General features: G+C 47.9%; 2 protein-coding genes across 15 annotated transcripts in view; both read left to right on the forward strand.

The window, feature by feature from the left end:
* Positions 1–10,850, forward strand: part of MACF1 (microtubule actin crosslinking factor 1) — a 181,855-nt gene extending 171,005 nt beyond the window's left edge. For all 11 annotated transcript variants that reach the window (XM_033157576.1, XM_033157583.1, XM_033157580.1 and 8 more), the window contains one exon: positions 10,830–10,850. The gene's annotated coding sequence lies outside the window, so the exon portion shown is untranslated. The remainder of the gene's footprint in view (positions 1–10,829) is intronic.
* Positions 1–25,640, forward strand: LOC117051321 (bone morphogenetic protein 8B-like). Of its 4 annotated transcripts, none has more exons than XM_033157604.1 (7): positions 5–512; positions 17,179–17,371; positions 19,989–20,137; positions 20,925–21,119; positions 22,078–22,157; positions 23,393–23,546; positions 25,116–25,640. In XM_033157604.1, exons 1-7 carry the CDS (start codon positions 68–70, stop codon positions 25,133–25,135), a joined length of 1,236 nt encoding a protein of 411 aa, XP_033013495.1. In that variant the 5' UTR covers positions 5–67; the 3' UTR covers positions 25,136–25,640. The 4 variants fall into 4 exon arrangements, with proteins under 4 accessions (XP_033013496.1, XP_033013497.1, XP_033013495.1 ...); XM_033157603.1 differs by having other exon boundaries at positions 11–512; positions 23,393–23,503; XM_033157605.1 differs by lacking the exon at positions 22,078–22,157 and having other exon boundaries at positions 1–512; positions 25,116–25,208.
* Positions 25,641–27,377: the final 1,737 nt, after the last annotated feature.

Here is a 27,377-nt window from a genome sequence, read left to right on the forward strand (position 1 = left end):
CGCGGCGCGCCCGATCAGCCTGCGCCCTGGCCGGGCTGCTGCTGCCACCGCCGAGCTGGGCGCCAGGATGCGGCTCCCGCCGGCCCCGATCCCCTTGCTCTTCCCCATGCTGCTGTTGCTGCTGCTGGCGGGAGAGCCCTGGGCCCGCCGGGCGTCGAGCCGAGCCGCCGCCTCCTGCCCGCAGCAGCAGCAGCCGCCCCAGCAGCGACGCCTCAGCGGGCGAGAGCGGCGCGAGATGCAGCGCGAGATCCTGGCCCTGCTGGGCCTGCCGGGCAGACCCCGGCCCCGGACGCGACCCGCCCCGACGGGCACCAAAGCAGCCGCCCGGCAACAGCAACGGCAGCCGCCCTCGGCCGCGCCGCTCTTCATGCTCGACCTGTACCGCGCGATGGCAAGCCAGGACGACGACGGGGACGACGAGGGCAGCCCCTGGACGCCGAGCTGGGCGAGGAGTCCCCCGCGGAGCCGGGCCGCCGACGGCGCCGACACCGTCATGAGCTTCGTCAACCTGGGTGAGTGAGTGAGCAAGCGAGCGGGGAGGTCCTGCTTGCGCGGCTCCGACGGCACTGCCATCCGGCGCAACGCTGCTCTCGAGGAACCCAGCATGGGAGAGCGGCCGCCCTCCGACACCAGGGGCTGAGAGCCGAGCGGTGGGCGAGGCCGGAGTGGGTAGAAGGTGGTCTGCAGCCGGGGACCACCGCGCGGACCAGAAATAATAAAACCCCTGAATTCGGTTACTGGCATGGAGAAATCAGGTTTTGTGTGTGTCAGGACGACGGGTTCTTCTTGGGTGCTTCTGAATTCCTGGGCAGAGGTAGCTCATTTTCTGAATCACAATGTGGAGGTGGAGGTGGAGGTGGGGAGCTGAACTACTGTGTTGCTCCTGGATTCAGCTGAGTTACCTTCGGGTTCTAGTCAACAAAGCAAGTAGATCCTAGAAGCCGAAAGTCTCCCCATCCTTGGCTTCGTCTAGGGTGTGCTAGGTGGAATTAAAGGTCTGCAAATTCTAGGCTGTGCAAGCGGCAATCCGAGGTGTACTGAACTGAGAATTAAGTAAATATGCACCTTTTGGGAATGTGCATAGGATATTCCCAGACTGTCTTTTGGGAGGAAGCCATCTGTTCAAAGGGATGGATCCATGGGGTGGGAAAGCCCTTCACCCCAGGCAAGGCAGTCCACCCAGCAGCCTCTCCACCAGACCTGGGGGGGGGGGGGGCTGGGGGAGACTGACAGCGGCAGCAAATCTCACCCTGAGAAGAGCAAGCAGACAGGGCAGCAAGGTGTTTTGAGGGGGTCCTAGGGGAAACTTGAGCCACTGACTGAGGGAAAGCACCAAAGGAAGGAAGCAAACCTCCCCACCCTTCACATGATTCAGGTCCCACCTTCTAAATGTGGGGTCAGCAGGAGTCACATCCTTCCAGCAAATCTTGCAGAAAAATTTGGGAGAGGGGGGAAACGCACCCATCACACTCCATTGGCAGGAAAAACAGAAATGTGATGGTGATGATTATTAAGCCCTTGCTGTCCCAAGTTGGAATAATAAATGAAAGAACCGCCCCCTCCCCCCAGGCACAGTTGGGCGTCAGCAGGGGTGCCAACTTGAACAAAATATTGCTGGGGAGAGGTAAGCTGCCCAACATAATCACTTGATGCGGTGTATTCACACCGTTAGAACGGCAGTGCCCATCAACTTTGGGTGTGTGTGTCCCGGCCCCCTCAAATATTTTAGGGGGGACACAAAGACCCCATAGCCCCTGGGAGCTGGCTCCTATGAGCATCAGAATTTCAAGGGTGGGGGGCAGAGACAGAGAGACTTGCATGCATTTTTGTGCAAGCTGAAGTCTTCAGGAACTTCCCCACCACTTGATGGCATATCGTTGTTTTGGATTATTTTGGGGAGGCATATCAGTCTGGGTGGCAGAATTCCAACCTGTCTGTACTTTGAGAATTATAGGACTAGTCCAGATTCACTATCCATCTTAGGGTATACTGTTATTTGGCTGTTTGCAGCGGGGGGGGGGGGCAAACAGAAGGTCCTAGAAGGACCACTGTGCAATCCATCCAGGAGCCAAAGGGGTCCTGTGGCCACCCTGTGCTACATCTTAGGACATTCAAATGATTCTCTCCCTCCATGCCAGGAAAAGAGAGGAAACTCCCGATGTATAGACTAGCCTGATGCTTTTTGCTGTTGTTTTTTGCATTCTGTTTTTTATGGGGATATTGAAGCATGCAGCCATACCAGGACCTGCATCCTGATAAGCTTGATGACTTAACTGTGTTGATTGCCCCCTGACCTGCCCTCATGCACATGTTGCCCCTCTGTAACTTGCAGGTGGTGGTTTTTAGCAGTGAGTGATTTATGGAGCCTGGGTGGGGTGTTCTCATAGTAAAATGTAGCACAACTGCCTTTTATCACAACTAGGAAGAGCAATGTGGCCAAGCCAGAATGTGTTGCATGGAGAGCAGGGGACTCAAGGGCTTCTTTGCCACCTACTGCCAAGCATCCCTCTTGATGGGGGTCACTGCTCCATCAGCACTAGAGGGCAAGAGGGAGGAAAGTGGGAGGATCAAGCGTTGAGAGCCAAGGTGGAGCTTCCCCTCTGGGTGGACCAGGCTCGCAGCCTTGTGACACTTGGAGCAAAGATTCCAAGGAGTCCCATTGCAGGTGGCAAGCAAAGAGGCACTGGAATCCTGTTGAGCCAGTTCTTGTGCCTCTGAACTGCTGACTTACTGAAACTTGGTTGTGTGAGCAGCAGTATATGAAGCAGCTGTTCCTTAACCTGCATCCCTCATGTGATACTTCTTCAATTTCGAGCTGGCCCTCTCCTGAGGGTACGCGGTAGGTAACAATTCAAGAACCGGTATGAAATAGATGCAGTCAGATTGAAATGTCTAAGTTTGCCTGAAGGAAGCAGCCTTGAATGGCTTCTTTCCCTCCCAACCCTGTCCCATTAATTCTTCAGTGTATCTGAAGAAGTATGCATGCACACGAAAGCTCATACCAAGAACAAACTTAGTTGGTCTAAGGTGCTACTGGAAGGAATTTATTTATCTTTTATTTTGTTTTGACGATGGCAGACTAACATGGCTACCTACCTGTAACCATTAATTCATGTGAGACACAATCCTCCCCACATTCATTGTCCAGCAGCACAGTCAATCCTGGGGCAGATCTGTGGGTGCTTCCAGGTGGGCCTTTATTCTGGGATGGGGGATCCCTGCTCATGAAAGCTTTTTGCAGCATCCACACGAGGTGGTTGTTATGAAAATGCCAGCTTGCATTACCGCCCTATTTAAACCATTCACAATTACATGTGAATGCTGCCCGTAATATTGCTTAAAGCGGCACAATCCTGGCCTAGCTTTGCCTATTCTGCCCCAGCTCTTGCCAAGCAGTGAGAAAAATAGGGTAATGATTAAAAGGCCCGCCTTGGGTGGCAGAACACAGGCTCTGATCCAGCTCTGGTCTTGCATTTGCACATATTAGCATTCCAGATACGGGAAGTGTGGGGGGGTACATATTAGCATTCCAGATACGGGAAGTGTTTGGGGGGGGTACATATTAGCATTCCAGATACGGGAAGTGGGGGGGGGGTACTTCTCTTCCTTCTCCCTGCACCCCACAGCGGGAATCCCGCCCTGTAGCTGGTGCCAAATCCCCCAAGCAATACTAGGAAGCTAATTAAAGCACATATCCTAATTAGCTTTGAAGTGTGTGGGAAGAATCCAGATAAGAGGCAGGTGTCATTTGTAACTGTGGGAAAGATTGATGGGGAAACATTGATGTGCCTTTCTGTGGGTTCTGGCAAAAAAGGAGGGGAAGGAAGCCAATGTGCACTTCTAAATGTTTTTGGACTACAACTCCCATTATTTCTGGCCAGTTGCCAAGCTGGCTAGGGCTGATGGGAGTTGTAGTCCAGCAAGATGGAGGGCACCAAGTTGCCTACACCTGTTTTAATGGGAGGGAAGTGGTGCAAGCTCCCAGAAGTGAGAGGTCTATTTTGGAGGGGCTCTTGCTCTAATAAAGACTATTGTATGGAGGAGTTAGCCCAAATGCACGAAGGAGCTTGCTTTGTGCACAGAATGCACAAGAGGCACCAGCTTAGGCCTCCAGAGGGAAATCTGCATAAATGGCTTAGAAGAGGAGTCCTGCTCCCATCAGCCCCACCAAGCTCAGTTTTTCCTCAGCCAGCCTCCACCTGGCTACCTTCACACTTGCAACCTCTCCAGGTTTGTGGCACTGCCTCCCAGCTTCCTCCTTTGTCTCAGTGTTGTTCTTGCACAACTATGGAAGGGAGAAAGGAGGGGACAAAAGTAGAGTCAGTTGGTTCTGCCTGCTGTTGGCTCTGGCACCACCTACTGTTGACCTCCCCTGTCTTCCACTTTACCAGTCGCAGTGGGCACCAGCTACTACTGCTAGCGAGCATGACCATGTTGCCAACCCCTGACTTGGAAGCTTGCTGTGCATTTCCCCATGGAAAGCAGGGCAGCTTTGTGCCTACCTGCCTTTATAGTCCACCTATAGTCCACTGGTGCACCTGGAGCATTCAGAGCCTCAGCCGCTACCTGGATATATCTAGGTGCAGACCCCAATCTAGCTGTGAACTTCATTCTTCAAAAGGAGCACAACCCCATCCAGAACAGGTAGTACTCCCAATCTCCAGTTTGTCACCTCTGTCTTCCCCAGATTAAGACTCACTTTGTTAGCCCACCAAGATCTCCACAGCTTCCTTTGAAAAGTACCTTTTTGAGACCCTGGATGACTGGAATTTGTTGTGTAAGATGAATTGCATTTTTAAAAAAAATCCAAACCCCTCAAACTCTACTATTCATCGTTTAGCAAAAAGGAAGCCACCTCTACCCTTTTGCCAAGTTTGTGAGGTGATGCAAGTTTGTAGCAGTTTCTGAGAAAACACAGGTTCAAGTCTTCCCACCAACTGGTGTTCCTTTGGCTGTTAACACAGTGGCTTGTTCATCTGGGCAGAGTGCACAGAGAGGTGTAGCTCACTCCAGCAATACCAGCAGCATTGCACTTTCATCGTGCAAAAGGTCCCAGGTGCAATCCCCAATGGCATCCAGGTAGGGTTGGGAATGTCCCCTTTCTGAAACTCTTGACAGCTGCTGCCAATAAGTGTAGGCAGTATGCCTGACTTGGTATAAGGCAGCTTCCAGTGTTTGGGAAGGGAATAAAACCACCCTCTTACTCGAGATTGGTTCCCTGCTCATATATCACTTGCTGGTTTTTAGGGTTTGGAGTGCTTTGGGAACAAGTTGGTTGCTTCCCAACAGGCTCCTGCCCAAAGGTTTCACACTCTACGTGCTCTGAAAACGTGGGTTAATTTTCTTGATAACCATAATTAGTGGGTTTTATCTCTTCATGGCTTACAAACCAGCTATGCTCACCATTGAATGTTGCGTGGGGGGGGGGAGCAAATTCTGATCACGGGCTAGCAAAATGTGTTGGCATAAACTTAAGTAACTAGGAAGTAGAACCAACTCCAGCCTCATTTGGTTTTGCATAATTTGTTCCTGGTTTTTAAACATTCCAGAATTCTAGGAAGGGAAGGGGCAATGGAGAAAAGGATTGAAGAAGGAAGGAGAAAGGCACAGATATATTTTGGAGTTCTTTCATAGACACAAAACTTGCCCTTTCTTTGGTTTGGTGAAAGGCATTGTATATCTTGTTGTGCTGATGGCGTTTCAAAACAAAAATGTTAATAATTCTATACTACACCTCATTTCCATTGTTACACAACACCACTTAAATAGGCTCAGGTTTTTTTGTTGAGCAGATTCAAAGAAAAAAAAATACGCTGACATCAGACATTACCCGTTCTAATGAATTTCTCTATCTTTCATACTGCCTTTTATGTATGGTACAAATAAAAGATGCCAGCCTGTCCACGCCTGTTCAGTGCAGGGCGAGTTCATCTTTGGTAGCCTCCCAACAAGGAAACATATGGGAGGCCTCTTGCACCAGATAAATTCTGAGAACGTTTTAAATTTAGGATTCTCGCTAGCCGCCCTGATTTCCAGCGGAAAGGGCAGCTGCATCGCGCTCCCTGCCTCAACCGCAAGAGCTTTGGACCAAATGCCAAGAGGAAACTGAGGTTGTCTTCTGGGAGTCGCTTGCTGTCCATGGCGACTATTTTTGGGCAACACAGAAAGCTTGGGGGAGCCACCCAGTTTAATGGTTTGCTTATGTCCTAGGAATGATGGAGCTGGGCCTGCTGCATGGGCCTTGCCTGGACTCTTGGCAGTCTTGCCAGTAAAGTCTTTGGGCACAATCTTGGGAATTTCACCTGCACAAGCACCCCCTCCATCTGGAAAAGAGTGGGAGTTTGCATCTCCTTCCTCGTGGCTGAGTTTTGCAATTGGATAATCAGCGGTTGCTTCTGCTGCCATTGTGGGTGGAGCTGCAGCTGCCAGTAATCTTCCTTCTGTCAAAGCAGTGCTGTTGCCTCCATAGTTCAGCACAGTAGTAATTTGAATACAGCAGCAGACTCTTAAAAGGCCAGTGAGACTGCCTAAAAACTGTGGCTATTTCCCCAACTTCCAGGAATTTAATATCAATCTATCTAAATGGATATCAGTGTTTAGTGCTCTTTCTCTAGAAAAAGAGGTGCCGGAACTCACCATGAACACCTCTCTTGTTCTCTTATAAAAGCAATTGTGCCCACCTGAGAGGTGCCTCAACTGAGTTCCAGTAAGTTCTGGCTCAAAAAAAGCCCCGTTAATGTTCTATATTATATATTTAATATAATATCCAAAATATTTATGTTTCCCAGAGAGCAGCACAGGAAAGGAGCAGCAGCATGCAGTCCTGGCATCAGCACCTGGGTTAGTTTGGGCATTCCTGGACAGGTGCTGCGTGCTCTCTCTCCATATATGTGGGCAGATAGGCATGTACACAGTTACAGGTGCTTGGGTTTGTTTTGGAGGGGTTGTTTGTTTGTTTTTTTGTTCTTTAAAATACACTGTCCTTTCCTACAACAAAATGATGGTTATTCCCAAGTAAATGTCTTTAGCACCAGGCCACTCTACTTTTTTGAAGCAAGCTCTACTTTATTCCTCTAGCCATCGTGGTGCTGTGATTTAAATGACTTTACAATGCAAATCTGCACATACTCAAGAGTTTTTCTTCTTTTAAAAAAATCAGGGTCGGCGAATTTTTCTTTTTCTTTTTGCTTTGATGTACCAGGAAGGTAAGGGACGCGGGTGGCACTGTGGGTTAAACTACAGAGCCTAGGGCTTGCCGATAAGGTCAGCAGTTCAAATCCCCACGATGGAGTAAGCTCCCATTTCTCAGTCCCTGCTCCTGCCAACCTAGCAGTTTGAAAGCACGTCAAAGTGCATGTAGATAAATAGGTATTGCTCCGGCGGGAAGGTAAACGGTGTTTCCGTGTGCTGCTCTGGTTCGCCAGAAGCGGCTTAGTCATGCTGGCCACATGACCCGGAAGCTGTACGCAGGCTCCCTTGGCCAGTGACACGAGATGAGCGCCGCAACCCCAGAGTCATCTGCGACGGGACCTAATGGTCAGGGGTCCCTTTACCTTTACCAGAAAGGTAGAAGCAATTGTTCTGGGGTGTGTGTGTGGGGGTGTTAACAGTGTGATTTTCAACTGAAGTATCATGCATGAGTATCTGCAGGGTCGGTTAAAGCCATTAAGTCCAAGTTCACCTATTTGTACCACTGACTGAACCCTTGCAGGGTCCAAAGTCCTGCAAAGCTAATCTACAGCTTCCCTCCACCAGTGGAAGACTTTGGGCTCTCAAATTTCAGCAGCACCCTGTGCAGTGCTAAAATTCGGGGGGGGGGGCTCACGCTTCGTTCTACATCTTGTTGGGGCACCATCAGCACCCAGTGTGGCCAAACCAGTTGTGCTATCCTAAAACCGCCTCTTCCCTACCCCTAAGTTGCCTTAGACCAAGTCAGACCAATGGTCCAATGAGCACAGTATTCTCTGCACTGTCTGGCAGTAACTCTCACGGGTTTCAGGAATGAGATTTCCCCAGCCCTACCTTGAGACAGGCCTTCTCAGAGGTACCAGAGGGACCCAGGCCACTTCTGAGGCACCAGCCATAATAAAAATGAAAAACAACAGCACACAAATAAAGTACGTAGAAAAAAGAATGAGACATAACCTGAATGCTTTTAACATTTAACAGATGCTTTGCTAGCCTTTTTCTGTGCACATGCACTGATTATTGAGGGGGGGAATCTAGCTTTCATGCAGTAGTGCTGCTGACATTAATCCCATTCAAACACTTTTGCCCCATAGCTGAATGGGGATAGTTGTTTACCTGCTTCAACATGTTGAAACGTTTTGGCCTGATGCACAAAGAAACAACTTGTGAAAGTTATCCAATGCTAAAAGCTTAACAAGCTGCTGGATTGGAGCCCCTCTTTGAGGTGGAGGCCCAGGTTAAACCTCTCCCCACCTCCAGTTGAACCTGGGGACTTTTGCTCTGCCACTGAGCTGCAGTGCTTCTTATCCGGCTCACCTCCCCGCTCAGTAGTTGGAACCCTTGAACAATTAAGCCCTTGAGGGAGGTCTTGACTTTGGCATGCAATTTTAAGGTTCACATTCCATAGAGGGCTGGCATTTTGTTCACTCAGCAGGGACAGGGAGGAAGCTCCCAAGTATGACAGTGATGCCCCCCCCCCCAGTTCTTTATCCTGGCATTTGGAGGCAGACTGTCTCATACCATGGAGACCCCATGCAGCTTTCGTAGTCTTCCAGTCTATGAATTTGTGGTGCACTTGGGTCATTTTGGGCTCTGGTTTATTGCAGCCTCCCCCTTTAGATGGTCCTGCATATTACTTCATAGTGTGGCAAGCCAGTGCTTCTGCTTTTGAGGCCAAAAGTATCCATCGCCATGTCTTGTGGTTGTGAATTCTGCATTATTTTCCCCTTTAAGAGGCCAACTGAGGGTTCCTCTGTTGTTTCCACCCCACCCCCTGCCGCTGCCAAGACTCCCTTATGGGCAGGCTGCTCCTTCCTCCCCCATTTTCTAACTGTTGCAATGGCAAGGAGTGGTTCCAGACCATATTTGAAATAAACGGTGAACAGCCCAGAACAAACTAGTGCAGCTTTAGGATTCAACCCACCTGCTGCCTCGTCCTTTAAAGTTAAGAGGGCTCCACCTCAGAGGCTCCCAGGCAGGCAGCTACCAGTTGGGGTGGGAAGCCAGGCCCGATGCCTGCAGCAGGTGCTGTTTCTGCACCTGGTTCTTGCAAAGCCTGAGGCTGGCTAGAGTGGCTTCTCTCATACCCGCTTTAGCAAGGGAGGCAGCTGAAGGGTTTCCTGGGAGAGCATAGTGGGCGTTTGGCAAGCTGGCAGCCAACGTGGTTGCCTCTCAGAGACAGTGTAATTGATGGCTGGTGGTCTTCAGCTGTGCTTCAGATGGATTTGGTCTGGCCTCTTGTTTTTGCACAAAAGGCACCAGAACAAACCTCAGTGCAGATAGCAGAAGATTATGGTTGCACTGATTAAGTGGGAAAAGATTCTCCCTACCCACAAGAGAGAAAACTCTGCCCATATTCTCCACATAATGGCACACAAGTAGCTTTTTTTCAAATGCCAATACTGGCAGCTCCTAAATTTCTTGGGATCCAGGCCTCAAAGGAAGCTGAGAAGATTTTTCAATTTCTGGAGATGAGCATGAGGAACGAGGGACGATGGGAAGTCAGGGGCAGCCACCATGGTGTCCTCCAGACCTTGTTGGACTCTCAACACCCATCAGCCTTGGCCAGCTTTGCCAGTGGTCAGAGATGAGGGAAGCTGGGTTGCCAAGAACATCTGGAGGGCACCATGTTGGCATTCCCTGAGCTAAGGAGGTTCAGCTGTCTGGGTTTTTTTCCTGTACCACGTATGGAATTTTTGATGCTTGTTTTTTTGTTTGTTTAGATTAATAAGGGTGAGCTGGAAAGCATGTGGGAAATGTGTGGTAAGAGGTTGGAAGCCAAAGGAATGGTATTCAGTGGTCTAGTGCTGGGCACGTCCCAGCGCTGCTATGGATGTCTAGCAGAGAAGAAACCATGCAGGAAATAAACTGAACTGTGGAATGATAAAAAAAACTTGGTTAACCTGTGTCATGAATATCCCTAGGGCCACTGGCCAAAGGCATTTTGCTGTTTGTGGGCGAGGGGCAAGGTGGTGCCTCCCCAGCTGCCACCACTGGCAATGGGATCATTAACCCCGGGGATAGTGGTGTGGGGCACCACATCCTCCACTGTCTTCAAACTGAGGAGGCGCAGAGCAAGCCCATCTGCTTTCCACACTTCAGCATCTGTCGCCTGAGGCGACTGCCCCATTCTGCCTTATGGTAGGGTTGACCCTGAATATTGGAAAGCTAGAAAGGTCCTTTACAGGAAGAGAAGTTCAGGTCAAGAAGCCTCTACTTTTCTATGTCTGCTATTGGGAAGACGGGCAGCTCATCATCGGGGGGGGGGGGGGGCAGATACATCTTTGTGTATGTACCTCAAAGTACCTGTTAAGTCGCAGGGGGAGAGAGAGGGAGAGATGGTTTCTGCCCATGAAAGTCTGGTTGTGTAAGCAGCTTATATAAGGCTGGGGGGCTGAAGTGTCCCACACTCTCCCTTCTACACAAAGTCTTGCGTTCGGCTTATTTTTTTGGCATGGATTCTGATAGATAGAGTTCTTTCTGCATCTCATTCAAATATATTTTAAGACTTCAGATTCTTTATGTGGTTCGGTGTGCCAGAATTTCCTTTTAATTTAGTGTCCGAAAAAGGCACATGGACCACTCTGAGGCAGCAGGGACTAGTATAATTACAGTGGAGGTGTAATTTATAGAATAAAATGACACACACACACACACACACAGCTGAAGCTAAAAATATCTTGAAACTGGCAGGGGTGTAAAAGATGTCCTCTGTGCAGACCTGCAGAGATTTTTTCATGGGGCATGCTGGAAGATGTAGAAAATGAATATACTGGAATTATCTGTAGAAACGGAAAAGGTGCTGGAAGGGATGGAGTTTTGTTTGTGTTTTAATGAGAAACTACCTAGTTTGCACTTCTCAGATCTATAAATGAACTGAAATAAAATTAGCTTTCAAAATTAATACTTGGTCAGGAACTGAAGCTGTTGTGGAGAAGCTTTTAGTCCAAATCTACCCTTAGCCATGAAGCCCTGGTTTTGGGCCAGGTCCCTCGCAGGGCTGTTGTGAGGACAAAAAAAAGTGCTGCCCTTGGAGATACAGTGGGGCACAAATATCAGATTATATTAAAAACACACTTAAATAGAGCTGCTGAGAGGGGGAGTTTCCACTGAGAAATCAGTGCCTGTCTGCTCCCCACCCTGCATTCCCCATTTGCACTACAGACAATGGTGGGGCACAGAGCAAAACCGCCCTGGGATTTCTTAAGAGGTGGGCCATCATTGGGGAGGAGCAGGTGGTCCTTTAGATACCCTGAAATCAATCTATATGGGGCAGCATTCCCCAGCCTGGTGCCCTCAATGTGTTTTGGACAGCAACTCCCTCAGGATTCTACAGTTGTGCTGGTTGGGGCCGATGGGTGCTGCCTGGAACATCTGTATGGTACTAGGTATAGGCCTTTAAAGGTGACAGCCAGCTGTTAGAGTGGGCTGGGAACCATACTGAGAGCCGATTTAGATGACAAAGGAGTCACATACTCTGAGTAGCAAGCTCCTGTCAGCATCCTGGGAGCTCCATTCTGCATCAGACATAATAAAAAAAACAACACCCACATTATTAGGCCAACCAAAATATCACAGAAAGAGTAGGCAATCTTTTGAATTGTTCAGAACTCAACATCAGGCCGGATAGTAAACAAAGCAAATGGGGGAGAACATCTTTGCTGATGGTAACAAAAGAATATGCTTTCTTTAGCATCCAGCCTAATGAAGAACTCTGGGGAACTTGAAACTAGTCCTAATATAGATCTGAGTTTTTTGTCTGGACCAACATGGCTAACCTATTTTCATTTTGTTCTGTGCCAGCTGCAGCTTCTGAACATTCTTCAGAGGCAGCCCCACTTAGGGTGCAGTGTGGTAGTCCAGCACAAACTGAACCATGATGAAAGCATGTGGGTGCTCGCACTCCCCACCCCCAATCTCACAAGAGGACGGTAAAAAATGTGTGTGTGCTTGTGCAACACAGGAGAGGAGAGTGCTACTGCGCTCCAATCCTGCTTGCAGGTTTCCCCACAGGTATCTGGTTGACCATTGCGAGAACAGAATGCCAGTCTAGATGTTCTCATTGAAACACCCTCAGCACTCCCCAAATGTTTTGGCTGCTTCCTTTGCCCGTGGTGAGTTCTGCCTCCTCTTCCTCCTCCTCCTCCTCTCCTTCAGTGACAGCAGTGTTGCCCATCCCTCATTGCCAGGCCCAGACCTCTGGCCAGGAAGAGCTCTGTGTCCGCATCCGCCCAGGGTCGGGCACCCTGCCAGAGTCGCCTTTATTTTCTTTAAAAACAAAATGAGGAGTTTGTGGTGAACCCAGTAGCTGGAAGGAATGACTTTTAAAAGACAGAGATGCATAATTAAAATCTCAGCATTCTGTTTGGGAGAAGGGCCCTCCGTCGCTCACTCCCCTTATGTAAACATCCAGCCTGACACGATGATCAGAGTTAACAAAAGAGAGTGGGAAATATGAAGCAAACACAAAAGCGATTAACATGCCAAATAACATCAAGCTGTGTTTTCTGTAGCCTCAAACTATTTTGATTTCATTATTAAAGGACACAGTCCTAGGACTTTCCATCTAGCATGGTTTTATTAGCAAATGATTTAGAGAAAGATGGCAATGGCTAGAAGCTAGGAATTGGTGCCGTGTCTGTAGAGTACACAGCAGCAGGGTTTTGGCGCTGCCAGAGCATGGACCTGCCTCTCCTGTGCCTCAGTAGTACCACACAAGGGCCTCTATGCCATGCTGGAATGGATTCCGGGTTACCTTATCAGAGAACTATAAGTCAGTCATTTTACTGCATTTTAAAAGCCATATATCCACCTCAAAGCATAAGCAAGTGCAAACAGCATTGGAAGTGGGTTTGCATGTAGCTGCTCCAATATCTTCATGAGCAGAAATCATTAGTGTCCAATGCAAAGGATGCCTACAGTAGGGTTACCAGACATTCCCGGGGACAGTCCTCGGATTCATCAATCTGTCCCCAGACAAAATCTGTCCCCAGAATTTCCCCGGATTTATGCCTGGGGACTTCCGGCAAGGCAACATGGCAAGCGCCATGGCAGCAAGCAGCACTGGAGGTCCCGGCCATGTCAAAGTTCTAGCCAGCCAATCCACTGGCTGGGGGGGGGGGGCTATTTAAACTGAGATGTGACCCAGAGAGCTTCCTTCTGGCTTGCTTTCTCGATCAGCGCTCGCCCCAAACACGCGCAGAGCCGCCCGCAGCAGAAGAGCCTGTGGCGCTCTTCTGCTGTGGGCTCTTAAGAGCCTGAGTTGGGGTGGGGTGAGCAAGGTTTTGAGAGGGGGAAAGGGGTGGAGGGAGGGAGGCAGGCAGGTGGGTGGGTGGCCGGGCTCCTTTGCTTCCTCTCCCTCCAATGCACACTGTGGAGATAGTGAGTTTAATGGGGGGCGCTGTGGCGCCCCTTGTCCCCCATGGTGCTGCACTGCCTTCCTGCTGAGAGTGGGGTGGGGTGGGGGGTTGAAACGTTCTCGGGAGACGGAGCCTCCCTCCCTCCCTCTGCGCCTCTTCTGGCACTAGCAGCCTCTCTAGTGAGAAGGGCTGTGTGCAAGTCCACTGTTTGTCCACCTCTGGTAACGAGACACCACCACCGCCAGTTAAATCTCCATAGAGACTGCATTCACCCTCCAGTGGTCTCCCGGTTATGGGAAGCAGTGCCTTGTGTGTGTGTGTGTTTTAATGTGTGTTTTCTCAAGACCAGCGAGCACCTTTACTCAATGTCTCTCCCCTCCCACCACCAACCTCTTTTTTTGGCATTTATGTGTTTGGAGACGGGCTTCTCTGCCTGCCTTGTGTCGAGGTACGCGCCCGACAACTTTGGGGGTTCCCCCCTAAAAAAGGTCAAGAACAGGGGTCTCAGAATTTCCATAAAGGCAGGGCTAGGTAGGATGTCCTCGGTCACCAGAAGGATTAACCTTCAGCTGCAGGTGTCAGCGTAGGCTCTGTTCTCCACAATTGTTCTCCCTCTCACTGTTCCTTGGTTGTCTTTCAAAGCATCCAGTGTCTTAGGTTGGTGGCTTTTGATGGCTGCTTCTTGATGGGTGTTTATTGTGGGATGGGTGCATTGTGCATGCCATCTTTTTGCAGCAACCACATGGCATGGTTGGCATCAAAATGCCAGCCCATAATCCAGATATCCCCTTTCCATGGAAAATTCAAAGAGTTTTAAAAAACCTGTTGCCAAGGATCTGTTTGGGACATAACAATGGTCCATTTGCAAATTAAGCCTGCATGGAGACACCCAGAGTGTTTCAGAGCAGCAGCAAGCGATTATCAGGATCCCCCAGTGCAGATGAATAATGGTCATTGTCAAGCATCCCTGAAAGGCAGTTCTCTGAGTGAGTGTGTGTGTAGGAGAGAATTGCACCCCCTAGCGTTCCATAGGGCATCCTTCGCCAACCTGATGCTCCCCAGATAAACATCTGGAGAGCAGCAGGTTGGGGGAGGCACTCTAGCTTCCTGGAATTTAGTTGTTGTTAAGTAGCAGTGCAGAGGCCTGGCGGTTAGCTGGGAGAAAACAGCTGCTTTTCTCCCCGCTTTTTGGTGTGTGAAAAGGGCTCGGCTGTCTGTGACGTGCCAGGAGAGGTTAGGGTGGGCTGCGGTTTCCAAAGGAATACTTCCCTTCCCAATTAAGGGAACCGAGGCAGAGAGAACTTGATGGGGGTTGGACTGCTTGTGTTTGTTTTTATTTCCAAGTCTGACAAACATCTTTAAGTTTAGGAGCTGTCTGCTTAAGGCAGCCACACACACACACTTTATCCTTTCATTGTTTTGCCATTTTTCTAGCCATCTCAGCTAAACTGACAGAAAACTTTGAAAATGGGAAGCAGGTCTGGCACCTGAGCAAAGTGTTTGCCACCTTCTGCTGGCATCCAAAAGGGGTCCTTTGCAACAGGAAGCCCCAAAGCACAACCTGAATGCAAGAGCCCTCTCCCCTCCTGTGGTTTCCAGCAACTGGCATTCAGAAGCATTGCTACCTTTGACTGCTGATGCGGAGCATAGCTATTGATAGCCCTCTCCTCTGTGAACTTGTCCAATCCTCTTTTAAAGCCATCCAAGTTGGTGGCCATCACTGCCTCCTGTGGGGGCAAGTTCCACAGTTTAACCATGTGCTACATGAAGAAGTCCTTTCTTTTATCTTCCAACATTCAGATTCATTGGATGGCCACGTGTTCTAGCGTTTTGGGAGAGGGAGAACTTCTCTCCACCCACTTTCTCCATGCCCAAGCATTCCCAACTATTCCTCTTGAGTTGTCCTCCTGGTGGGAATGTGGGCCTGGTTGAGCTGCCTAGTCATCTTCCACTCCCATGTCATACATGGCAGTGCTGGGAAAGGCCCCTGGCCAAGTGAGCAGGCAGTGAGGCAGCCAGCACAGGCTGGCCCCATGTATATGCATGCATTGTTGCTTTGTTCCCAAGGCACGTGTGGGTGTTGCCTCTGCAGCTCTGCAGCATTTGTCTGGCCGAGCAATGTGATGAACAGGGAGCAAGGAGATGCTGGAGGACAGGGCTCACCTGTGCACATGCCACACTGCTTGCCTGGCAACCCCTAAGCTAGCCATATGAGATAGAGGTCTCTGCCTTACAGCTAGTGTTGAAATAAGATTCAGCTGCTAGTCCAGGGGGTGAAGTGGAGGAGGCATCTTGTCTGCCTCAGGCAGCATAACATATTGGGCTGGCCGTATTTTTAGGCACTTGGCAACTACATTTGGCTTTTAATCTCTGATCACTTAACATCTCTGCTCTGATTGTTTCCCGAGCTGCCCTTTCCTCTTGGCAATCATCGTTTTAATGTCATTTTGCTGCCTTTTTGTAACCTACTATAAATTGCCCTGGGACTTTTTAATTGAAGGGTGGCATTAAAGCAAGCAAACACAGTGATAGTTGGATGGATTCAATTATATATTTGTTCAGGGGGTGAGGAGACACCAGTCTCAAAAGCTTTGTGTGCTCCCAGCCTATCACCCGTGCATCTAAGAACGTGACCATATTATAAAGCACAGGAGAGTGTAAAAACACTGTTTTTGCCCATAAGAGCAATTTCTAAAAACAGAAGTTCTGGGGGTCATGACAGAATAGAAGGTTAGATACCTTTGCCCCAGGGTGTGTGTGTGTGTGTGTGTGTGTGTGTGTGTGTGTGTAGCTCATGATCATTATTAAAAGATAAGGAAAGGCAACCTTCGTGTGCTCAGATGCACTATTTACTTTAATCTGTCCCTTATTTTCAGGCTGAGACCTGCCTCCTGCACATTCCCAAAAATGCTGTTACGCCACTAATGGTGCCTGCAGGCCAGGCACCCAGAGAACATTTCTCACCTTGGGGATTGTAAATGAAGTTCATTAGTGCTTTGCAAGTACTGAAAACAAACGTAAACCAAACCCACATGTTCTTTCCCATCTGTTTACAGGATTATGGGAGTTTAATAGAGACGTTATTTAGCTTTGAGGCACTCTGCAATGAAAGGGGAGGGGAACCCCTTTTCCTAGAAATGCCTCTTCCTAACCAGCTGCCAGGGCAGGATGGAAGGTTGTGAGGTGAAGAACTTAGGCAATAACCTCTCTGAGATTTATTACTTAAAGCAATCATGTGCTTGTTTTTAAAAGCAAAGGGTTAAGAGCATACATCTTCACACCCCAATGCACTTTGACACAATGAAACTGGTTAGGCAAATATTTTTTATGTTTTAATGTACATCCAAGCACTATTCTCCTCCTACTTTATTTCATTGATTTATCTGATGTGGAAGTAGTGGACTGTCAGTTGTTGGGGAGTTTAAGCTGTGTCTCCATCTATATCCAATCTGTACCTTTGTAATATTTGTGGTTATTTACAAAACACCCTAACCCTGCAGTGGCTGCTTTCCTCAAGGAAACCAAGCCTGGGGGAGGACCATGGAGAAGGTGAAAGAGAAGAATGAACAAACAAACAAACAAACAAACAAACAAACGTGTCTGTGTGTAATAATGTCCCAATTCTTTCCAGTTGAACTAGATTGGGACATCTTCCACCAGAAGCCTTATTGGAAGGAATTCAGGTTCGACTTGACACAGATCCCAACAGGGGAGTCTGTAACAGCAGCTGAATTCCGAATTTACAAAATGCAAAGCTTCAGTTGGCATGTCAACAAAACCCTTCACGTCAGCATATATGAGATTGTCCAAGAACATCCTAACAGGTACAGTAAGAGCAAACCAGCTTCTGACCCAGAACGCACAACTGTCAAACCGTGGGGACTAATAACATTGTTCAACATTACAGTCCCATTGGAGCAGGAAGTAGGGAACTGCTTGTTGTTGCCCAAGGGCTGAATTAAAACCCAGCCAAAACATTTGCTGGGTACCAGCTTGGGTAAGGTATTTGTGGGTAAGGCATTTAAAAAAAAAAAAAGCCAAGCCAAATCAAAGAACAAACATCCTCCCAAACATAGAGATGTGAAGGCCTGGGAAAAAACCAGAAAAATTGGGGGGGGGAGTCCCCCCCCCATTTTTTTCCTGAAGCCCTTTTTGTTTTTTTCCGAAAAATTGGAAAAATAAAAAATAGATTATGAAATGTTTTATTTTAACATGATGAATAAAGTATTTTAAGATAAGGGGTTCTAATATTTTACAAATCATTTCTAAAAAATATGTATGGTATCAGATTATTCTAATTTCTGTGAGGACAAGCAAGTCCTAGGTTACAAACTGAACTCTCCAATGCAAGAACAAGATACATTTCTTCCTTTAGGAGGTGCTGTTGTCCCCAGAAAAGAAAAAGGTTTCAGTTTTGTTTTTGCATGCGTGTGGTATGCATTGGTTCTGTTCCTCTTCACTAGGCCTCAAAGCACTGGAAGAAAATATAAAGCAACAAAAAAGGCCTGAAAGTATATACTTAATTACAGCTCAGAAAATGATTCTGATTAAATTTCATGTCCATTCATTGAAACTTAATCCCACTTCCTTCTTCAGTTCTTTTTATGAGAATGTTTATTTTAAATACTGTGGAGAGGAAATATGAATAATTGTTACTTCTGGATTTTTAAAAATTGTGGAGTTGTTTTTTTGTTCCACATAAACTAGTAAACAGTTCAGGAGATTGTTGCTCCATTTGTTACAAATACAAATAAATATTATTTTAAAAGTAAATTCTGTTTGTAATAATTGTTTGGATACACAATATTTTTAATATGCTAGTTGTGATAATTTTATGCCCATTAAAATTGTCCATAGTTATATTTTATCTTTCTAAAGTAACAGAATGATTTTCAATCTGGAAAAGAAAAAAGAAGTGCTAATATAGCATTTTTTTTCAATTTTTCCGAAAATTTCCATTTCCCCCCAAAAAGACCTGGAAAAAAACAGGTTTTTCTGAGCTTCAAAATTTCGGGAATTCTACATCTCTACCCAAACACCAATTCCACTCAACCATACTTGCAAAAGTTTCATCATGAGCCTGACAGAACATATTGGAAATTAATGCAGTACAAAAAGTTGGGGAGAAAACCACATATCCAATTGCAGACTCCCACCAGATACAGCAGAGTGATGATCTGAGGAGCTGGGAGATGGAAGGAGGAGGAGCAAAGCAGTTTCTGGATGCTGCAAGCTGAAGGTGGAAAGCATTTCAGGCTCATAGCAGCATCCTTAGAGGAAGAAGCTTCCTCTTTCTTCCTAGATAAGAAGAGAGTAGCTCAGCAATTTTATGCCTTAGTCAAGTCAGGAAGCAGTTCTCAAGCCAATGTCTTGCATGGCAGCATATGTGGAAAGTTGTAGAAAGTCTGGCTTTGCAAAAAAATTGCCAAAAAATTGCCACAGTAGCTGGAATTGGCATAGGATGATGTCACATGTTGGTTGCCCCAAATGGCCTTGTGGGCATAATGAGAAGGCCTGGTGAGCCTAACTAGACCCACAGGGCCAAAGTATCCCACAGGAAGAACTCCTACACCATGTTTGACTGCAGGTAACAACTTCTGTTCTTTCTAGTGAGAGTCATACAGGAGCCATTCCCTATGGGTTAGGAACATAGACAGCTACCTTACTCAGTCCCAGATCATTGGTCCATCTATCTCAGCAGCAGCTTTCCAGGAGATGCTGGGGATTGAACCTGGGGCCTTCTGCATGCAATGCAGATATTCTACCACTGAGCTACATTCTTTCCTCCAAATATGCAGTCATTTTTACACAATAGGAAGTTCATTTACACCAAGTCAGATCATTGGTCCATCTCTCAGTAATGTCTACACTGACTGTCAGGTTTTCAGAAAGGTGGCATTTCCACCCCTACCTGGAGATGTCAGGGATTGAGCCTGGGACCTACTGCATGTAAAGCAGATGCTTGACCACTAAGCTACAGCCCTGCCCAGTATTCTCAGGTCATTCCAATTATTTTAAAATTTACACATACAGATGCCAGACTTGGAAAGCAAAAAGGTTTACTAGGTAGGGAGAATCCCCAGTGAAATATAAGAAGTAATTTTTAAATAAATACACCTACACTACAGGTGCACCATGCATACAAATATTAAGTGAACAAATGCAGAAAATAAGTAACTGCTGCAAAGAAAATTTCCTCGTCAAAATCTTGGGGAAGCCTGATAACAGCTTTCACCGATCTGGTGCCCTCTAGATTCCATCAGCCCCCAGATAACACATTCAGATGATGCTGGGTCTGATGGGCGTTGTACCCCAAGTCTTCCAGGGGGGCACCAAGTTGGGGAAGGCTGCCTTGTATCACAGTGTTGTTGTTTATTTTTAAAAAGCCAAGCATTTTTTACTCTGAGCAGCTGTGCTCATACTTGCTTTCTGCTACTCCAGGGACTCAGACCTGCTTCTCTTGGACCTCCAGGATATCCTGGCTGGGACAGAGGGCTGGCTGGTGTTCGATGTCGCAGCTGCAAGTAATCACTGGCTGTTACACCGCAAATACAACTTGGGCTTGAGGCTCTATGTGGAGACAGAGGACGGTAAGGCTAATGGGATTATTTATTTGTTTGTTTGTTTATTTATTTTGCAGTTTTTAGGAATCCCATTTTGTGGTAAGAGGAGTTATGTTGGCTGTAGAGAACAAGAGGAGCAAACTTGATAAGGTGGTATTGCATATGGAACCATCTTCTGTTCACGTATGGCTTACCTATTTATATTAAAAAATTGTATCGCTCCATAGCATAAAAAATAACAAATAGGTTTACACAAGTATCCATATATCCAAAAGGCAGCAGCCAGATTACTGCCTGGGGTTCCATTTAGATCTCATATAGCCCCCGTTACATGAAAAGAAAGGAAACATTACTTACCAAGCAGCCTAACCAGCAAAACTCTAGGAAGAGCGAGCAGCTGGCAGGGCAATAATATGAGACATTTGGAAAGCCTTGAGCACCCTTTGGTGGAAAGGCAGGATACAAATTTCAACAGGCAAATAAGATTAAATGTGTAGTCCGATACATATCAAAGTTGGAAAGGCCTCAAAAAATAGAAGCTAACTTTTCAATGAAGGTAAAGCACATTATGACTATAATCCGATCTCCATCTCGTCATTTGTACATCTTGAAAACTTGCAAATGCCGTTCGCTAACAGCCAAGGAAAGCACCAGAGTTGCTGTGTGCCTGCTCTTCCTTTCTCCCTCTTCAAGATTCTTGTCCTCCCTAGTGGGGCTCCCACAATGCCTCTAAACAGATTAACACCCCCACATATTAATCTGATGTACAACAGTATTAACATAGCGGAAAGGGTTTGTTTTTTGGATCCTGCAGGACAGAGTGTTGATCCTGGATCAGCTGGCCTCTTGGGTCGCCGCGGACCACGCTCCAAGCAGCCCTTCGTGGTGACATTTTTCCGGGCAAGCCAAAACCAAGTCAGAGTCCCGCGTGCAGCCAAGCACCTGAGGAAGAGGCAGCACAAGAAGAGCCACAGCTTCCCCCACTCAAACAGGCTCCCAGGAGCGTTTGGTAAGGAGCAGAAGGGCTGGAGAAGCAGCTAGGGAATTGGCTTAGTGAAGGACAGTCAGACTTTGCCCCCAGGCTGGGCCACAGAGGGTCATTTGTTCCATCACTCACTCAGGCACATGTGTTCTTCAGGTGCAGCCCCAGGATGGACTCAGAAGCAGGCTACTGCACCAGGCATCCAGCAGGCCCTTCAGTGCTGCGAGGTGACTGGCAGGCTGCTAGCAACAAGGGATCTAAGATACTTCCACCTGGAAGCTTATTGTGGACTTGGGTCTTAAGAAATGGGGAATCAGCCATTGCTTCTTCACTCCAGAATCCTAGGTTGTAAATTGATGTCTGCCAGCACTTGGCAGAGACCAATTCAGTCTGCGGCCAGCCTCCGTCTTCGGAATGAGTCTAGATGCAGAGTTCAGGGCCTTCCAGACGGATTTTTTTATTCCATCCCCTGTGACACACAGAACTTCGTGTAGCACCTAGGAAGAGATCTGGAGAACTCTGCTGTGGCTTTTGGGTTGTTCCTAATAAAGGCACTGCCCAGCACTGGCTGGTCAAATATAAACCACGCCAAGTTAAAACTAATGATAAAAACCACAAGAAAGATCCTGATGCAACCAAGTGCCAGGGAGAAAAGAAATTGGCTCAAAGCATAAAAACATAAACAGACCTCTGCTGGATCAGGCCAATGGCTCCTTTCATCCAGCATCCTGTTCTCAACCAGATGCCCCAGTGGGAAACCCCTAAGCATGACCTGAGCACAAGAGCCCTCTCCCCTCCTGCAGCTTCCAGCAACTATATTATTGGGCAAAGGGCAAGTAGGCACAGTGTTGTTCAAATGACCTGCTGGGGGGCAGAGGTTGCCCACCACTGCCCTTCCATGGTGCAGATTTCCCTTTGGCTTATTGCCCATTCAGAGAACCACCTGCCTTTTTTTGATGGACATTCTTGGTCCTTCTCCCCCCAGATGATGTCCACATTTCTGATGGGCGGCAGGTGTGCAGAAGGCACGAGATGTATGTCGACTTTCAAGAGCTTAAATGGATGGTAACTTTTTGAAAAATGTTCTTCTTTACAAAAGTCATTTCCCCCAGAAAAGTTAAATATCTTAGCATCACCTTCCCCATCTCATTTCCAATCTTTTCGGTCTTTCTGAACCCATTTCTTTCAAAGTCATAGCAGGTTTACATAGAGCATATTTTCTCAGGGATTCCCAAGGTGGCAGCCCAAAGAAGTGAATTGCTGCTCCCATAATCCCAGTTTGTGTGCACCCAAGCACACCCCCACACACATGCAGGAAACCACCCCTAAGCCATATTGCTGTGGCAGAATGCCGATCTCTGTGCCTCATTCTGATCAGCAACTTTAAAAGTGTGGCTTAGATATCAGAGGTTTTGGGGACTCACGTAGATCTCTTAAAAAGAAAAAAGACTACCAGTGCAGTCCTAGAGCTAGTACAGGCCAAGGGTGAAGCTGGCAGGAGTTTCACTGCTCTGCTAGTGCCCTTCCCTGTGGTCTCATGCCAGCAGGGTAGAAATGAGCTCCTCCATCCCTTTCAGGATGGATTAAAAAAAAAAAAAATTCCATGCCACTGGGAACAATAAAAGGGAAATAAAGGTGAAAGGCTGCTGCGGATTTCTCCTGGGTTTGGGGGCTAGGAAAGCTTGGATCCTTCAGATTCCTCCAACGTACCCCACACTGCCCCCAGCACAAACCTCGCCAACATTGGAGGGCTGGCGTCTGAAGGGCCAGGGTCACAGGCATTTCTGTGGTGATGGGGAAGGGAATCCAGTGATGTCTGATCTCTCTCCCTGACCTCATTATCATTATCATTTTATTGTTTTATGCATCACCTTTCATGTGAGTCTCAAGGCCATTTGCAAACACACCATAAAAACAATTAAAATAGTTTCAAAACAGAACCAAAAGACTCCTGAGGCAGAGATGTTTTTACCCAGTTGAAAAAACCTTTCAAAAGATAAATGTCTTCCATTGATTCTGGAGGGTGCAGATAGCAGGTGCCTATTGTATCTCAGTGGAGATGCTGTTCCACCCAAGAGGAGCAGTCACACTGAAAGCCCTGCTCGGAGCTGCTGTGGAGTGAGCTGCTGATATTTTGGGGACTTCAAGCAGAAACTCAAATGCAGCAACCAACTGCATCCTAAGATTGAAGCCTAATTTTAGGAAAACTGGTAAAGTCAGAGAGTTCTTTAAATGCCTTTGCTGCAGGTAAGCTTTTTAAGCCACACCTTCTCCTAAGTTATTTTGCTTTGTTCTTCCAGGACTGGGTGATTGCCCCGCGGGGCTACTCCGCCTTCTACTGTGCAGGGGACTGCGCTTTCCCTTTGGACTCCTGCATGAATGCCACAAATCATGCCATCCTTCAGTCCCTGGTCAGTGTCTCCGCATGGCAGAGGGCACATTGGAACAAGAGAGGGGATTGTCTGTAGGTGTTGGGGAAGCCCATAGCTCAGGAGCAGAGCAGGTTCAATCCCCAGTGGCATCTCCAGGTAGGGCTGGGATAAGACTTCGGTTTGAAATCCTGGAGATACGCTGCCAGTTGACAGTACTGAGCTAGATGGACTTTGAGCAGCTTCCTGTTTCTTTCTGATCAGAGTTGAGGAAGTGGGGTGCACCCTTGTTCCGCTATCACCTCTAGGTCAGTAGCTTTCACTGATGCCTTTAGTACACTTGGTAGTGTGGGGAACTGGATTGGGCTGGGCAGTTCTCCTACAGCTTGCGGGCCAGGTTTGATGAATGGGAAGGGTTGCCCACTTGACAAATCATCTGATGTCACAATGACATCAGGAGACTTGGTTGTGCTTTAATTATCTGGCATGTCCCTCAAGTGTGGCAGATGCTCCAGGTCCCAGCCTTTCACTTGCAGCATCTTCCCTCCTGTGGTCAAGAGCAGGAAGGTAAGGTGACTTTTGTCAGGGCTCTGGTGCAACGGAAAGAATTAATGCCCCTCACGCAAAGCCTTAATGCTCCCTTCAACCCCAATCCTGATCACGTCTTTCCTTTTCCTGGCTCCTATTTTTTTTTAATTACAAAGAGATCTATAAAATGCAACCACACATCTGACGTATAGTTTGGCCCTTAGTGAAGCTGAAGCATAGATGCCATGGTGGCCTTCCTTCTTGCAGCCCTCAGGGAATTCTGGTGCCTGGTGGAAATGCACCTGGTGATGTATCTTTGGACTACAACTTCCGTCAGCCCCAGCCAGTAGGACTCTGGCTCCAGCTGACTGGGTTTCAAAACAATTGCCCTAGTGTTTGCATGGGCAGGGGACAAGTCAGGAGAGGCAGAGGGAACAAGCTTGCGATGCTGTATCTCTCTCACCCCAGCTACAAAAGCTGTTTCCCATGCACAATGATTGTTTTCTAGGTGAAATGAGTTCACTTGCTCTGGGGACCCAATGCAACCCCGGAGACCTCATACATTGGGCCTTTAGACAGGCAGGCAATTGAGCGCAAGACCACCTTTCCCTGCAAAGCAGGTGCTCTCCAATCGGTTCTTCTCTCTGTTGCAAGAGCTTCTTGTTCACTTCATTGGGGTGGGGAGGCCGTTCCAGGTGCATCGTGATCCCTCGAAAGGCATCGTGATAAACCCCCACTCCCCTTCAGCTGAAATTCAATGGGATAAAAGTAGATGTGCAGTGGAAGCAACCACCGCTGCAATCTGACTTCCAGCCCGTCGATAGTTGCCTTCCAGCGATGGTGCCTTGAGAGAGGCTCCAACATAAACTGCAACTCAAGCTGCCAAACGGTTTTGAATAAATATTTTTGCCAACGCGGACAAATAACCTACTCATGGAAATTGATGCCTTTTCTCCGTATAAACAAGTGCTGCTTTGAAGTTTTTTTCCTTCTCCAAATCAAGATGCTAGGGCAGGGGGAGGCTGGGTGTGTGGGGGACTGGGCTTGGTGACCTCTGGGGCTGGTTACTCAATTTCCGATGGAGGAGAGCTCCAATGACTGCGTCTCCCTTTAACTCCATTTTCAGGTTCACCTGATGAAGCCTGAAACAGTCCCCAAGGCCTGCTGCGCACCCACCAAGCTCAGCGCCACCTCCGTCCTCTATTATGACAGCAACAACAACGTCATCCTCAAGAAACACCGCAACATGGTGGTCAAGACATGTGGCTGCCACTGATGCCTGGGTGGACGTTGGACTGCTGCTGCATGCAGGAAAGAGGCAGGAGGGAAGCCCAGGCAGTCTGCGGGCCCTGAGCACCTGTTGGAGAGGAAGGGGACCCAAATCTTGCCACTATGCAGTAAGTGAAGGAGTCGGCTCTTCCCGCTTGACCTTGAGCTGACAGAGACTCGGGGCTGTTTGGCTGGAGGTCAGTTGGTTCACATCCTCAACAAACTGAACAATCCCCCACAGAGGAACCTTTGCCAAGCAAACTAAAACATGATCTGGCTGCACGCATAGGCCTGTTTTGTATTCTGTGCCAAAACCCCGCCCAGTTCCTGCACTGTAAATTAAATTAAACTTTAAAAAGCCACAGTAGAGAAGCATGCAAATCAGGATGCCCTGTTTGTACACTTTATTTCATCCCTGACATTTTCAGGGCTTTTGAAACAGAAGCCAGTCCGAAATCTTGCAAGGAACAGCGTGTGCAAGCGTTGGTCAGCCCAGAGAGAGGAACACGCCTGGGGAGTGTCACCTTTGCCCTTTGGGGATGCTGGAGCTTTTCACAAGTCCTCCTGCACATTATCAGATCTCTCTTTGGCTCTGCACATGACAGCCACACTTTCTTTCAAACCCTGAGGATCCCAAATCTCAGGCTTCCATGCACATGAGGACCAGAGGCAAGGAACAATCCTGGCAATTGGGGGGCCACCACCATGTAGGGGAGACTGCTCTGTGGCACCCCATCAAAACCCAGGGCCTCTGCTTCAGCTGAGTGTCAGACCTTTTCCCATGTGTATAATGTAGCCAATGGGTTCCAATCATCTGGGGCATTTTCAGAGAGCAGGCACCCCTCCCCTCCCACCTGCATTCACTTGACCCTGGATTAACAGCCAAAAAGGGCTCTGGGCATTTTAAAGTCTGCCAGTTTCCATTCTTTGCTGGAGGTGCACCTTATGCTAGAACCAGGTTGTATAATCAATCTGGAAGGTGTTGGCCACATGCAGAAGAAAATTATGTCCAATGCCCTTTGGGGGCTTCATCCAAGCAGAAGTGAGAGCTGCACCCCCTTCCCCGAAGTAGAGCAAATGATTAAGGGCACTGAGCATATGGAGCAGTTTCCTTGCCCCAGGCCTTCCTCTTTGCAGCAAGTTTTCCTTTGGACGCCACAACCCGCAGAAATGTCTTCATTCCTTCTCTTTCAGCAACCAGCTTTCCTGACTGCCTTGCTCAGCACATCTGCAGCCCGTGGGGTTGTTTGTTCCCTTCCTAAAGAGAACAAGGAACCATTTTGCAACTTGCACATAGCTTTGTTCAGAATAATTATGCACATCTCTCAAGCACCCCAAAGCACCCCCTTACTCACTGTCCCCAAGCAGAGGATCATTCAGTGACTCCCACACCACAATCTCTCTGTAGGCCAGGAAGATTGTGCAGAATCCTCAGTATTTCCAGCTTGATCTGTTGGGCATCTCCTTTCATACACCTGAAGAGCCAGTTCCTCTCCCCAGCAATTAGAGGCAGGGCAGCCCACACCCATTCCTGTGGGTCTGCGGCCTCAGTTCACTCCCTTTGGCATAGCCTGCTACAGCTCCAGTGACGCATCAGAAGTTAAGTAGGGAGAGCTCGGCTGGATTAGGCCATAGGCCCATTCAAGTGTAGTGTTCACTTCCCTGGAATCTCACAGCCATCGCAGCGACACTCCATGCCTGTCTGCTCCTGAATCGGATCCTCAGTGGTGCATTGCTGCTTCTAGACATGAGTTTCATTTTTAGCCATCAGTGATGCACAAATTCCAAGACGATAGGTCTTAATCTTTTTGAGCCACTTATGGTAGAGACTGTAACAACATCCTGTGGCAACAAACCCCATAATTATACATTGTGTGAAAGAAAAATCCTTTCCGTTGATTGCTCAGAAGGTTTTACCAATCAGATTCTCTACTGGATATATACAGCATGTCTGGATTACATTTTTTTTAACAATGAAACCATGTGTGTTCTGGCTACTCCAATTTCTACCCACTCCACTTCTTGCAAGAGCTCATCAAAACTTGGGCATGGAGCTGGTGGCAGTTTACCCCACAAAGTTTGCTGGAGCCAACTGTACTTTGAAATGTAGTGTGGTGAA

Source organism: Lacerta agilis, chromosome 8 (genome assembly GCF_009819535.1).
Source record: "Lacerta agilis isolate rLacAgi1 chromosome 8, rLacAgi1.pri, whole genome shotgun sequence".
NCBI lineage: Eukaryota > Metazoa > Chordata > Lepidosauria > Squamata > Lacertidae > Lacerta > Lacerta agilis.

What these genes read in the sequence shown, in the direction of transcription:
- LOC117051321 (XM_033157603.1), top strand. Translation starts at nt 68, where the DNA reads ATGCGGCTCCCGCCGGCCCCGATCCCCTTGCTCTTCCCCATGCTGCTG. An exon ending in CATGAGCTTCGTCAACCTGG is followed by an intron (nt 513 to 17,178) that starts GTGAGTGAGTGA and finishes AATTCTTTCCAG; the next exon opens with TTGAACTAGATTGGGACATC. An exon ending in CAGGCTCCCAGGAGCGTTTG is followed by an intron (nt 21,120 to 22,077) that starts GTAAGGAGCAGA and finishes TTCTCCCCCCAG; the next exon opens with ATGATGTCCACATTTCTGAT.